Raw genomic sequence first — 14,984 nt, forward strand, 5'->3', positions numbered from 1 at the left:
TATATACATTTCACTTGAAAAAAATCAGTGATAGGACTTTGGATTTATTTTTTTATTCAAAAGTACTTCTACAATGAACGCCCCCCCAACCCCCGCAAGGGTACATCTTAATACATGAAACATAACTTTATTTCCACCACCTAGAATTCTTTGCTTTGTGAAAATGATGCTTTCTCCAGAATTACTCAGGCTTAAGAACTATGCCATATAAAAAAATGGTGAGGGAACAGAGGTTTAGTTTAGATAAAATGCACATAAAAAAGGGAACCCTTGTGCACTGTTGGTGGGAATACAAACTGGTGCAGCCACCATGGAAAACAGTATGGAGATTCCTCAAAAATGAAAACCAGAAAAAACAGAACAAAATACGATTTGGCAATTCTACTTCTGAGTATTTATCTGAAGAAAATTAAAATACTAATTTGGAAAGCTGCAACATTAGTTACAATAGCCAAGATATGGAAGCACCCTAAGTACCCACTAATAGATGAATGGATAAAGATGTGGTATACAGATACACAATGAAGTAATACTGAGCCATAAAAAAGAATGAAATCTTGCCACTTGTGACAACATGGATGGACCCAGAGGGTATTATGTTAACTGAAATAAGTCAAACAGAGAAAAACAAATAAAGTATGACCTCACTTACAAGTGGAATTGAAAAAACAAAACAAATGAACAAACTAAACAGAAACAGATTCATAGATCCAAAGAACAAATAGGCAGTTGCCAGAGGGGAGAAAAGTGGGGAGAGAGAAATAAGTGAAGGAGATCAAGAGGTACAAACTTCCAGCTGCAGAATAAATGTATAGTGAGGGGAAAGTCAATAATTATGTAATGATTTGTATGGTAACTAGACTTATCATGATGATCACTTTGAAATGCACAGAAATATCAAATCACTGTGTTGTGTAACAAAAACTAATATAGTGTTATAGGTGAATTATCCTTCATACACGCACAAATAAGCAAACATAGAAAAAGAGATCAGATTTGTGGTTATCAGAGGTGAGGCCTGGGGGGAAGGGTGAATTATAGGAAGGTATCAAAAGGTACAAACTTCCAGATTATAAAATAAGTACTAGGAAAGTAATGTACCACATGATAAATGCCATGAACACTGCTTTATGTTATATATGAAAGTTGAGAGTACACATCACAAGAGGAAAATATTTTTTTTCTATTTCTCTAATTGTATCTGTAAGACATGATGGATGTTTACTAAACTTACTGTGGTAATCATTTCTTGATGTATGAAATCAAATCATTTCATTGTATACCTTAAACTTATCAATGCTATTATCAATTATATCTCAATAAAACTGGAAGAAAAAATAATGCTTTTAATTATGTCTATAAGAGTTTTCTGCCTCCTACTCTCACTCATATCTATTTCCTCACCAGAGCTTACTTCCTGGGGTAAATGCAAAGTCAGCTATCCTGCATTTTACTCATACTTGCTCTATGAAATGCTGATGCTCAAGTGTTTTTTCCCTCTGAATGGTTGACTCATCCCTTAATATTAAGTTTGAACATCATTTCTTGGATGACCTTCCTGTATGTTCCTGTTCTCCTCTATAATCTCACAGCATATATTTTATTATTCTATAGCAGGTATAGAATAGTATAAATATCTATTCCCCATTTCCTCTATTTGTGTATGTTCTTCCAGAGACAGTACATCTTTTGTTCACGTTTATATCCCTAGCCCTTAACCCCTACGCACAGCAGGTACTATATAAGATCAGTGGGTAGGTTACAGGCCTTAACTAGTCACAAGAAACAACCAACAAAAACAGAACAGCTGCTTATGAAGCTGAATGCTCCATTATCGCTTTAAGTATTTTAGCAAAGGGTGGCTGACTGGCTAAGAGATGTAATTATCCTTCATCAGCATTATAACCATAGATAATAGCTAATTTTGGTACCTCTTTATTATATACCAGTCTCAGAGCTAAGTCCTTTACAATATATATTATTACAAATTAATTATTCTTTGAGTTAGGACCATTATACAAATGCTATAGATTATAGATGACCACTACCACAAAGCTTGGAGAAGGCAATGGCAACCCACTCCAGTACTCTTGCCTGGAGAATCCCATGGACGGAGGAGCCTGGTAGGCTACCGTCCATGGGGTCGCAAAGAGTCAGACACAACTGAGCGACTTCACTCACTTCATACTTTATCACTGGAGAAGGAAATGGCAACCCACTCTAGTATTCTTGCCTGGAGAATCCCAGAGGAGCCTGGAGGGCCATGGTCCATGAGGTCGCAGAGTCAGATACAACTGAAGTGACTAAGATTCACCACAAAGCTAATTGATTACAAAGCAAGAACTAAAACCCTACTCTGCCCTGACTGTAAAGCCTCTATCTTAGTCACTACATTACACAGCTTCCCATTGTCAGGTAAGTTTGAATAGGGTGGGAGGCTGAACTAGGAGGCGACCAAGACCCGTTTCTAGCTCTAAGATTCTCTGAAACAAAACTCTCCAGTGCTCCTAGGCACATACTTGATATATCTTTCTAAGGAAGGTGGTGGTGGAAGGAAGCTTTGTAAGGAAGCTGAAAATATTAGGTGCTGCTGGCAAATGAACTTCAATTAGAAGTGAAAGTTTCTATATTATCATGAAAGTCATGAGAAAGCAAGCTTAATTTACTTATACTTCTTTGGCAACCAAGTATGAATTAAAATGCATCTATGCTAGAAAACATAAATCACATAAGACACTTACCTCTATAAGGCACAGGAATTGTTCCAGTAAGGTTCATTAGTTCCCTGGAACTGCCATCATTAAAAACTGAAAGGTGAGAATATTGAGTTAATCAATAAGCATTTTGATAGATACTCTTACGTAAGTTATTCTTTCAGAAACAATGGCTACAATGCATTACTACTCTTGAAAGGGACAAACCTGCTAATGTTCAAACATTTTGTCCAATAACAAATTATCCTTTGTTGATTCACTTAATGGGATCAGCTTTTGAATGAGTAAAGATACTATGAATTACTTGGGAAAATATATGTGAATGCTATAGTATCAATAAATAAGAGCTCTGGGTCTTCAAACCAACATGATTATAAGATTACTTAAAAATCACTATTAATTGCTGCCTTGGTAGCTCAGATGATAAAGAATCCACCTGCAATTCAGGAGACCTGGGTTTGATTCCTGGGTCAGGAAGATCACCTGGAAAAGGGAATGGCTACCCATTTCATAATTCTTGCCTGGAGACTTCCATGGACAGAGGAGCCTGGTGGACTACAGTCCACAGGGCTGCAGAGTGGGACACGACTGAGCGACTAATGCTCTCACTTCCACAAATATTAACCTAATAGCATTAAATTTTAGATTTCTCAGATGTTCACTCCCACTCACTGTCATTTTCAATCCCAATGTAGTATCCCACAGTAATAAAAAGGAAAAAAGATTTTCACAAATATGGACATCTTTTAATACAAGTATTTCTCACATCACACAAGTTTTCCTATCTATAATTGATTGAATAACTAGGGTACATAATCTGTATTCCATGGACAGCTATTATTTGCAACAATTTGGAATTAACCCTGTACTACACGGGAAAGGGCTATAATGTACAGTGCAAGAACACAGAACTATACTGTTGACCTCAGTTCTTTTATCTACTATTGACACTTATACCCTATGAGGTAACTTACTCTGATTTTGTGTTTTAAAAAGACTACTTCATTAAATTCTAGGATTATATTTACTCTAAAAGCATGTTGATGATAATGGTTTAGACTTGGTCCAGTCACACAAAGCTATTTAAGATTTGTTCAATGAGGCTGCAGTCTTTGTCAATTTTGATCACTTATTCTTTCAGCATTCAATAAAAACTACACACTTACCATAACTTTCTAGCCTTAGTCACTTTATTCCCCCAGAGAAGCCATTTTAAAAGTAACTCTGACTTTGGAAAGATGAGTTTTTGCAGCTCTAAACACCACAGTGCAGCACGTGGACAGGAGGGAGAGCTGGGCCCTCGCGTGGGAGAGGACTTCCGGTTCACGACTGCTCAGGAAATTCAGGGCCGATTCCCCCTCTGCTGCCTCCCACCTCTCCACCAGGCTCCTGTTTACAAAGCCCTTGGGGTGAGTGGAGTTTACAGCGAGTCTCAGCTACAAATTTCAGCTCCTTGCACTCAATGCCAGGGGCCTCTCCACAGGCACAAGGCAGCATGGCTTCCCTTGGCCCTGGTACCTTGTCCACAAGGAGATGGGATTGGAGAGATTATGTTAGGATTGGTGGGGCCAAAAAGACTATTAAAAAACACCTCTAAATACTGTCATTTCTTACTTAAATCACAACTTCATTTCATCTCAATAGAGAGTGGACACAAACCGTCACCTACACACTCTACAGAATTAAGGACAACAGTTTTTAAGTGTTTTCTTCATCTATAAAATGAAAAGAATAGTCTAGAATATAATTTTACAAAATGTGTTTCTAAGAATACAAAGAGATGCTCTAGAGAGAAAAAACGGTTCACTAATTAACTCTAGAATATGCTCAACAATGTATCATCTTCTCTCCCCTCTTGGTAAGACAAAATACATAAACATATTAAAGGTTGTGAGAAATCTTGCTCCAAAGAAACCCATTTAATTTTGTTTAACCTGGAAGTATTCAAACTTAACCACAGAATCCCCTCCATCTCCCCACCCTCCGAAGCAACATTCTTCACAACTATGGATAATATTTCTGGAAATGATGGACTATATTATCTATAACATCACTTCTAGGTCTAAATTTGCACCATTTTTGTTAGAGTAGTATTTTAAAACTTAAAATAACTAAACAAATATAAGATGGTATTATTAGATCTTGTAATTTCCTATCCCCCCCCAACACATTTTTAGGTAAAGGCTCAGCCCTACAATGAAAAGAACCAACAGACTTAAAAGGAAAATGGAAAACTTACAATTATTAACAAAAAGAGTAAACTCCAACTTAATATTTTTATATATAAACTTACCATATGAATCCAATACAGGTTTGAGATCTTTGTATAAACTAATAACGTTAACAGTTTCACGTACAGTTAGGTCTCTGTATTTATACTGAAAAGGAAAATAAAAAATGTATTTAGTTTAAAACCAACACACAAATTATACTGCTAGTTCAATTTTTTAAAAACTATTTTCTTAATAGCACTTTTCTTTAAAGTATAATGGTTCTGACTAATCAATAACAATTAAATAAACACTGAAAGAACCCAGTAGCTTTCTCTGTCACCTCTTCAAACCTTTACCTTCATTTTAGCTCTTTTTCCAACTTAAAATATGCTTTCCACCAAATCAAATCTCATTCTCAAAGACCTAGCTCACATCTCTTTCCCTATCATTGAATTGTTCCAGACTTCCCTTTAGCCCATACCAGTCTCTCCCCGCCCCAGCCTTTACTGTCAATACCGACTCTTTCGCAATGTATCATGTGCTGTATTGTATTCTCATACCCCTGCCTTGTGCCACTCAAGTCCAGGAAACCTACGAACCTCGCTTACAGCTCTGAGCAGACTAGGAAACCAGGGAATGGGAATCTCCATGCGTTCACAACACCCTGAAGCTCCAGTTGACAAGCTCCACTCATGCGCACAAAGCTTTCAATCAGCTTTTGGTGCTTCTCTTCTTAAAAAGGAAGAGTCAGCTATTCCAAAAAGAAAGTCTCCAAGAAGCATGTCACAGACCTAAACAAACAGAAAAGAAGGAACTAAAAATAAAAATGGGTGTTCCCTGACAGCTCAGTTGGTAAAGTATCCGCCTGCAATGCAGGAGACCCCGGTTTGATTCCTGGGTCGGGAAGATCCACTGGAGAAGGAATAGGCTACCCATTCCAGTATTCTTGGCCTTCCCTTGTGGCTTAGCTGGTAAAGAATCTGCTGGAGTGGGGTGCCATAGCCTTCTCCCTCTACCTCTCTTATATTCTTCCATATCCATATCCTTCTAGATGCTCAGCACAAACACTTCGACATTATCCTGGATGCCTTGGTTTCCTACACACCCACAGCGAGTCTGTCAAAAATCCTGTTAGTTCTACCTTCAAAAATCTCCAGCATCTGATCACTTCACACTACCTTCATAGCCACACGTAGGTTATTATTATACAACAGCCTTTTTAGAGGTGGCTATCCCTCTACCCTACTGAACCCTCTACGGTCTAGCCTCAGTACAGCAGCTTGAGCTATGCTGTTCATACAGCCCCACCACACTGCAAGGACATGCCCAAATGCTGACAGTGGCCTGCAGGACCCTCCAAAATCTACCACTCCTTTGTTTAGCAGCACTGTTTACCTTTTCTCACTCCAGTCCAGCCCCTTTAGGTCCCTTTGCTGTTTCTCTATCATGCATGACAAGAGGGCCCTTGAGCTTGTTCTTCCTTCTTCCTGGAATGTTCTTACTCCAGACTGTTCCAGTTTGCTTCCTCACCGCTTTCCGGGTCTCTGATCAGACTTCAGGAAGGCCTTCCTTTACTATTCTATAAAACTGCAACCTATCCTATCCTCACATTTGAGAACTCTATCACCCTTTCTTGCTTTACTTTTCTCCAAAGCACTTAACATCCTCCAACATGCTTAATGAACTTACTGAGTTGTTTATTCCTTCTATGAGAATTTAAATTCCACAGGTATAGAGTTTTCTATCTGTTCATTACTGTATCCCTAGAATCTAATAAAACAGTGTGAAGTCCATTACAATTGCTAATGTATCAGCTCTCTCCTAACTCGTTGGCAGTGACTCCACCGATAGGAATGCTGTTACATACAGCATGAAAGAATACAGATAGTTGTCTGTATGAAAAATCTGAATAATTTGTGTAAAGCAAGATGGACCAACAGTATATATATACCCTCTCTTAATTACAAAGATGATGACAGAAAAGGATGTTAAACTAAAAGCTATATTTAAGTTGGAAGCTAAGAGTTGCTCTAAGGAAAAAAATAACTGTAGTAATATATAAAAAGATAATATAATGTTGTATGTCAATTATACTTCAAAAAATATATGTCAAAGCAGGTAGCCCAAAGTAATATGATGGGTGATGGAAGTCCCACAGATTAAGAGTAAAGGACCATCACCCTAGCAATGTGTCCCAGGTCCTGGCTACCAATTCCTTCATTGGGCCACATCCAACTGAAAGGATAACTGAAGCTAATCCTCCACCAGAAGGAAAAAACTCCACAAATAGCTTCTATTATCTTACTTACTATTCCTACATATCTACATATCTATCTATCAACAAGCTGGACAGAAAAGATGCCAGTAATCAGAAGTGACATCACCACTTGGAAGAGACTCCATTTTTCAGGTATTGGGTCAAGAACCAGATGAAAGACAAATGTTCTCTCCCACCTCTGCTCTATGTCCTTTTTTATAAAAAAATATTTATTTTTAATTGAAGGATAATTGCTTTACAGTATTGAGCTGGTTTCCACCAAACTATGTCCTTTTTTGCTCTTAGGATATAAAGAGGATAGAGGGAGGAGATAGCTGGTGTAGGTATAAAATATCTTTTAAAGATGTCCTGCCTCTGTCTTCAAAGGCAGGTTCCTTAACAGAAAGTTTAGGAAACTTAATTATGGTTTCTACAATTCCAAACCAGTATTTGAATATTCTTGTCCTTATATATAGAGACTTTGATATACATACATGAAGGAATAAACTTTAAGGACAATGTAATCAATTAAAAGGTTTTTTTAAATGGTATGGAACAGACACCCTTCAGTTACATAGTATATAAAATAATGTACTTCAAAAAATTAAATGCTACATCATAGATCCAGGCCACAGTTTCCTAAGGCTCCCTAAAACTTCCTCTGCAATTAAAGATAAGTTTACTCTATCAAAAGAAAATCAACTATATTTTAATTAGAAAAAAGAAAGAAAATCAGAAGCCTAGAAGATATGATTAGAAAAATCAAAGAGTAGCTTGCTTTATTTCAAAGATCATTAATTTCTCCTTAGAGATTATTTGCTCTTCAATCAAAGACTATGGGGATGATTTTACTGGGTAAAAAAGTATATTTTTCAAAGAAATAAGTTTACACATAATAATGTGTTTTAATAATACTGAAAATTGTTTTAAACTACTCCACTTTCTACCATTCTTATTTTGACAAAAGTATCTAAAGCTAAACCTGTTTAACTGGAGAATATTCAACTCTCAACCATTTCACATACATCTTATTCCCATTAATTAGCTTTGATAAATTGAAAAAAAAACACAAAGCAACAAACAAACCAAAAAGCACCCAATTCACTCTGGTATCAGGTGCCATATTTTAAGCAGTTGTTAAAATAATTCACGGCTTTAAATACAACTAAAAAATACAACTTTTTTAGAAAAGGAGAAAAACCAAAAACAAACCCACACCGGTCTTGAACTGTTCAGATTAAAAATTTCGAAGTAAATAAACTGGCTTTATAAGCAGCATACAATTAAAAGGGAGTCACTCTGAGTAAATCAAAGACTCTGGAATGGTAATGAAATTCTATTTCACCCGAAGTAATGAGCTTCTCAGGACGTTTCTATTTATAATTGAGCCTATTCAACCAACAGTTACGATTTCCCGCGGGGTGGGCTATTGAGCTGCGTGAAGAATACAAACTGAAAAGGACACCACCTCAGGAAGCCGGGAGGGAAGGGCGAATACGAATGAAGAGCCAGGCGTTGGGACAAGAGGAGAGGGGGTGCCCAAGACCGAGTTTTAAGTACAACCCCCTCCTTGTGTTGATGAAAACTATGCTGCCCCACAGACTGCTCCAAACTCTCTCCCCGAAAAGAGGAGGGCGGGCGGCAGGTGGCAGGCGGCCTCGGCTCCGCTCCATTGTTGACCGTCGCCGCCCCCCGCCGGCTCCGGCCCAGGGACTCCGGCCCCGGGCGACAGGCATCCAGGCGCGGGCGGCAGCAGAGGCGGCCGGAGGAAGCCCGGGGCTTCGGGCCCGCCTGGGGGGCTCGTTGGGCTGGTCGGGCAGGCCCTGGTGGCGCTGGGGGGAGTGGTGGGTGTGCGCCGAGAGGAGAGCGCGGCGCAGCCTCACCTTGGACACCATTTTCTTGAGCTGGCTCTCCGACCCCGCCATGGCGGCCGCCTCGCGACTCCGGTCCCTGCAGGCAGAGAGGGTCAGCCGCTCCGGGGCCGCCCCAGGCCGCCCCACACAACCGCACACGGACGAGCCAGCCCCCCACCCCCCCGCCTCTAGCAACAGGAAGTCGGCCTCCACGCCAGCGCTTCCGCTTCCCTTACGTCACTTCCGGGGTCGGCCGTGGGTAGGGGTTGATGGCCTAGGTCAGGTCCAGAGAAACCTGTTCCGAGCGTGGAATTGCTGAGCCGGGATAATAAGATCGGGAGCCCTTTCACAGTTGCCCTCACACTAAAAGAGCAGGTGCAGGGAGGGTAAAAAGTAGGAATACCTTTCCAGTGAGCTTTAATGACTGATGCGTCAAGTGGGAAGACTGGACTGGAGTCAGAAAACTGTTCTGCCACTGACTTACCCTTATGACAATTGCAGGCAAGTGCACGGCTTGCTCGGAGAAGGCAATGGCACCCCACTCCAGTACTTTTGCCTGGAAAATCCCATGGATGGAGGAGCCTGGTAGGCTGCAGTCCATGGGGTCCCTAGGAGTCGGACACGACTGAGCGACTTCACTTTCACTTTTCACTTGCATGCATTGGAGAAGGAAATGGCAACCCACTCTAGTGTTCTTGCCTGGAGAATCCCAGGGACGGGGGAGCCTGGTGGGCTGCCGTCTATGGGGTCTCACAGAGTCGGACACGACTGAAGCGACGCAGCAGCAGCACGGCTTGCTTGGGGCTTGTTTTTTCCAACTCAGAGGAAAGGCTTGCATTAGGCGATGCCCAGGGTCTCCCTGGTTGTCAGGTTGTTTTTCATTTTTAAGCTTCATATTACATTCACAAGGGCAAAGTGCAGAGCTCTCATTTCACAGGAAGCCAGGCAGTAATTTCTTTACAAGAGACCATTCACTTAGGTCAGAACTCCACTGTGCCCGACATGGATGATAATACAGGGTAATTTCTTCCTTAGACTTGGTGTGTGTACCAGTCTTTCCACTATAAAAATCCAAGTCTTTTAAATCAGGCTCAGCTTTAGGTCCTCATGGTCTTGTACAGTGCAAGAGTAGGTACTCTTTTTTTTTTTTTGAGAGAATTTTTATTTCACAGTACCCTAATATTGATGAAAGTGAACAGGCAGTTGAAAATGGTGATCTGGAATTCTGACATGATACTTAACAGCTGTAAGTTGCTAGGTTACAAGCAAGGTGTACACAGATGGAAATGAACAAGTAATATAAAAAGTTAAAGTAAATAGATTCATATTTTATTTCTCCACCGACGTATTTACAGCTGAATATAAATTAAAGGCCTGCTTGCACACCAAACCCAGGTCCATTTGGTGGCTCAAACAGGTAAGACCTCCAGCTGGCTCACAGGAGAAGCATCCACTCCTTGGCCCAGGTTTTGGGATTTTGCCAGCCTTGAGTTCATCAATAATTTCTACAATATCCTTAGGTGTCAGATCCTCATAGTAGTTGTCATTTATATGAACCATTGGTGCATTTACACAGGCCCCTAAACACTCCACTTCCATAAGAGTGAAAAGTTTGTCAGGTGTAGTCTCCAACCTTTATTCCAAGTTTTTTTTTCTGAATGGCCTCCAGTATGCTGTTGGAGTTTCAGAGCACGCAAGGCCTAGTAGTGCAGAGTTGAATGTGACACAACTGGCTTTCGATTATACATTGTATAAAAAGTTGATACTTCATACACTCTCATTGGAGGTACTTGTAAAATTTCTTCAACCTTGTGCATAGCAGAGGTGGGCAGCCATCCATTCTGTCTCTGGGCTAAATCCAGAACTGGAAGCACAGCTGCTGCCTTATGTGCTTCTGGGTAGTTTCTCACAACGGCCTGTATCCTCTTACAGTTTTCTGGTGTGGAATCAAATGGAGTTTCTGGGTTATTCTCAGGAGTATCTCTGTGCACAAATAAGCCTTCTCCAGCTCCATTCTGAACAGCTGTCTTATGCAAATTTCTTACATGTCTTCCCCAGTGGGCGCCGCGGAGAGGAATATGGCTGGCCAAACTGCGGGCCTTCGGGCCTCACCGGGCACAGTCCCGAGCGGTCGGCACGCATAGCGTGCACGCCCAAGAATAGGTACTCTTAACTGAATTTCTACTACCCATAAAAGTTCCTCATGGTCATTTATATTAGTCATTATTGCACCTCACTACCGGTTTTGTAAGTACAATGCCATTCAGGGCACTTGGGTTTGAAGGGGTGTGGAGTATGATTATTTGGATAATTTTAGAATCGTGCTACTGAGAAACAGGCTGTAGTATTAATTCTCTTCTAAATTGGCATCTAAATGAAGGTCACATAAACAAAGAAGGCCTAAGTGAAGATACGTGGAAGCATCATTCCATATTGTTGCCAACACACACACATAAAATATTCTATTCTAACAGGTATCTTTCTTTGGACACTATATACTAGTTAAGCATACAGCTTCAGTCAAACCAAACTATAGGACAGTCTATCCTTCCCTGTACCTCTTCTTTGTCACTTAAAAATATATGGTTTTCAAGCTATTCTTAAAGACACAGATTATTAGCCAGAAGCACCTTCAATTAAAGCAACTCTGCTTTTATCAATTGGAAGAATGTAGGTTATATATTTTTCAAAAGGTTTTGTTAAAAATCATTTTTAAAAGTTTGAAAATAACAAAATCCATTCTCTTCATTTTGCAGTTTAGCCACTTAAAATGAAGTAACTAAATATCCTGAGGACTTATGAATCATATGAAAGACTCTTTCTCTTCAATCTGAATAAATGTCCTTCCACTCAATAAATTAGGAATCTCCTGGTAATTTTCAAGTCAAAATTTATTTTATTCATTATTCTTGATATTTAAGAATAATTATTTGATACAGTGTAAGTTGGAAAATATTTATCTGTTACAATATCAAAGAAGCATTTCAATGCAAGCCCCATTAAAACATAACAAGTAGAAGGAATGCATAATTTTGGAAAGATGAAAAAAAAAAATGAAGGTTAATAGAAGCCATCATGAATGTCAAATTATCACCAATTCACACGGAGATCGTGGTGGTACTACTTAACTTACATGTGATTTATAATACTCAACACTCAAGAAAATATGTGATAGAATTACTTCTATATTGTGGGTTTCTGCAGGGCAAGGACTATCTAGTCATCTTTTTTTTTTTGCTTTTTTATTCCCTCCCCCAGCCCATCCCCCCAATTTTTTGTTATTCACCTTTGACTACTCATTCTAACACAGTTCTTGGAATAACAGTACAGTCAGTAAATATTGTACTGACATGGTCTTTTTATAATGCAGTTAATTCTTAGCAATTCCTCTGTTTATACAGTATCTTGTAATTAGGTTATTTTTCAAGAGCATAATTAGGTATCTGATATTAGAAAAGGCTGGTATAAAAACACAAGCAATGGTCCTTTTAGTTTTACTTTCCTATTTCATACAAAAGGACAGTGAGGATGCACTGTTACAATTACCACCAAAATAACCTATTCATGTAGTAAAATTACACAGAACTAATGCTCATTTCTTCAAATGTCCAATGTTTTTACACCTTTCCAAGCATATTAAATACTTTTCTTTTTTCATGGAACATTGAATACATTTCACCTTTATGATTTAAGCTCATCATTATAAGCATCCATTATTATGCTAAATCAGCATTAGTTTAACTACTTCCTCTCTGCCTAAAATGTGTCTGCTCTTATAACCCACCGGCTCCCATCTCACTGACCAGGTTTAGGTTCGCCTGTAATATGCTTTCAAAGCACCTGGGACTTCTTCATATCCCACACTTGGAATTGTACATCTATTTGTGAGGCCTGTCCCTGTACTAGATTATAAGCACCATGCGGGCCTGTCCTAGTCCAGGGTTTGTCACCCTTGTATCTGCGATGCCTAATATGGCACCTGGTGCATAGCAGCCTCCAAGTCTAGACTATCTGAATGACTAAACAACTAAACACCTACTTCAGTGCATACAGTTTGCCCCCCACCCTCCACCCCCCACCAAGCTCTTTACTAAGGGAAGTCAAAGAATCAGTATTTCTAAAAAATATGTTGAAGAAAAAAAGCCCCTGCATGAGAGTATCAGGGTACAGACCCCAGCTTTAGGGTCTTGTGGTAACTGTTTTGACTCTTAGGCCTTTTTCCTTTTCTAGAGTTTAGAAAAAGTAGAGGTTGTATGGATAAGTGTCCCTTAGTCATGAGATTTTGGGCATTAAACCTCAATTTCCTCCTCTACAAAATGATGATAATAGCCCCTACCTCAGGGGGTTACTGTGAGGATTAATAAATAATCCTGAGGAATAAAACAATAAAGTGCTCATCACACTGCCTGAAATATTGGAAGTGTTGATGCTAGCTGCTATTAGTTATGTGTCACATTCCTAATAATATGCTGTCTTTCACATATGAAGATGTTATTGACCCATCACCCATTCAGGGTGCATAATGGTGCACCCTGAATCACTTCTTCAGGAGTAGTTAAAGGATGCACCGTGAATCATTTCTTCAGTAGTTAAAAGAATATGCTCAGGACAATCAGCCCATTCAATCAGTTTCTCCCCATTAAGACCAATGCCTTTACGAAAGCCTCATATATTAGCTTTAAAGTAAATGCTTGGCTTTCATTCATAACCTATTTCCACTAAAAATATGCATGTCTCTATGGTTCTACTTATGGCATGGTGTGTTCTTGAGATGCTGGAAATCTTATATAGCCCAGAAGAGATGATAGAAAATTGCAGAAAGGACAGTCCTGCTGGATATTAAACTACACTTCTTGTTCATATATTTAAAAATTTCATTTTCCTTTTTACTATATTAAAGTATGTGTACAAAGAAAAGTATGTGCACACTTCTTTTCCATTTTTTTGGTTGCTAATTAATTTGAAGAGGGAAAACAAAACCCTTTATTGTTTATTATTATGCTTTTTACCAACATTATTTTAAAGAACTGTAAATAGCATAAACTGGATCCTTTGAATGTAGAGCTAGCACAGATTTTGAAATACATACTGGGCCTTCAGCTTATGATGTTTATTGTAACAGTTAAAGGGTAATTTTCTTTTAAAAAGGTATGATTTTTTAAATATTCCCAAAGTGCTGAATGTGCTAATTGAGGATACATAATTTTTAAATGATGTATATTGCAGGTGAATGTTTATCTCTGCTTAGGTTTAAAGAACAGTATAGATAATCTCAAGAACAGAGAAAATTAGATTTTTTTTCCTTCTTATCTAACTACCTAGGGATTTAAATCACAAAGCCAACCAAGAACCACCAACCTTAACCAAGCAGTTTGTAAGGATAAAAAGTAAGATAGAGAAGTTCTCCACCCCATATATATGTGTTGGTAAAATTAACCTTTCCTTTCAGGTAACTCTGAACTTTAGAATCAAAGTTTTAACTGTTGCTGGAGACCATGGATGGAGGATGCACTGCTTTGGAGTTTCTCAGTCACTGTTTCTTCTTTCACTGTGGTCTTAATGACTTCACACACTCCACTCGTTCCAAGGATGCAAGGCAAACTTAAAAACACTTCACTATTTATACCATAATATCCCTGAAAGGAAAAAAAATAGGATTAGAGCTGAATCACTGCAAAAGAGTTAATATCATAAATACGGATATTTTCTTCCTTTTCTGGTCCTAGCACTACAAAGTGATACAAGCTGAATTTTTAAAAAACTCTGTTCAATTATCTTCTAAATGAATTCCAGTTACTGTTTCAGAAAATTTTTGTGAGATGGGAAGAATTTGGTCAAAGATACTCCCTTTATGGGGAGGTAAGCTAGCACCCTGCACTATGGGTAACAGGATAGAGGTAAAGAAAAAAGACTGTCATGGGTTTGATACCTGGAGCAGAGAGGGGAA

At 39.0% G+C, this 14,984-nt stretch overlaps 2 protein-coding genes and 1 pseudogene across 5 annotated transcripts in view; all 3 read right to left on the bottom strand.

The window, feature by feature from the left end:
- Positions 1–9,226, bottom strand: part of TSG101 (tumor susceptibility 101) — a 41,564-nt gene extending 32,338 nt beyond the window's left edge. The window contains exons 1-4 of one of the 2 annotated variants that reach the window (XM_055581315.1): positions 9,068–9,195; positions 5,527–5,718; positions 5,008–5,092; positions 2,742–2,807 (exon numbers count right to left, since the gene is read on the bottom strand). In XM_055581315.1, the coding sequence (XP_055437290.1) occupies positions 2,742–2,807; positions 5,008–5,092; positions 5,527–5,577 (202 nt within the window). In that variant the 5' untranslated portion in view covers positions 5,578–5,718; positions 9,068–9,195. Of the gene's footprint in view, positions 1–2,741; positions 2,808–5,007; positions 5,093–5,526; positions 5,719–9,067 lie in introns of both variants that reach the window. The other variant, XM_055581316.1, reaches the window with a different exon arrangement.
- A 988-nt stretch (positions 9,227–10,214) lies between these two features.
- LOC129654203 (NADH dehydrogenase [ubiquinone] flavoprotein 2, mitochondrial-like) lies at positions 10,215–11,261 on the bottom strand (annotated as a pseudogene).
- A 652-nt stretch (positions 11,262–11,913) lies between these two features.
- Positions 11,914–14,984, bottom strand: part of UEVLD (UEV and lactate/malate dehyrogenase domains) — a 58,344-nt gene continuing 55,273 nt past the window's right edge. For all 3 annotated transcript variants that reach the window (XM_055581317.1, XM_055581318.1, XM_055581321.1), the window contains one exon: positions 11,914–14,673. In XM_055581317.1, the coding sequence (XP_055437292.1) occupies positions 14,506–14,673 (168 nt within the window). In that variant the 3' untranslated portion in view covers positions 11,914–14,505. The remainder of the gene's footprint in view (positions 14,674–14,984) is intronic.

This window comes from Bubalus kerabau, chromosome 5, assembly GCF_029407905.1.
Source record: "Bubalus kerabau isolate K-KA32 ecotype Philippines breed swamp buffalo chromosome 5, PCC_UOA_SB_1v2, whole genome shotgun sequence".
NCBI lineage: Eukaryota > Metazoa > Chordata > Mammalia > Artiodactyla > Bovidae > Bubalus > Bubalus kerabau.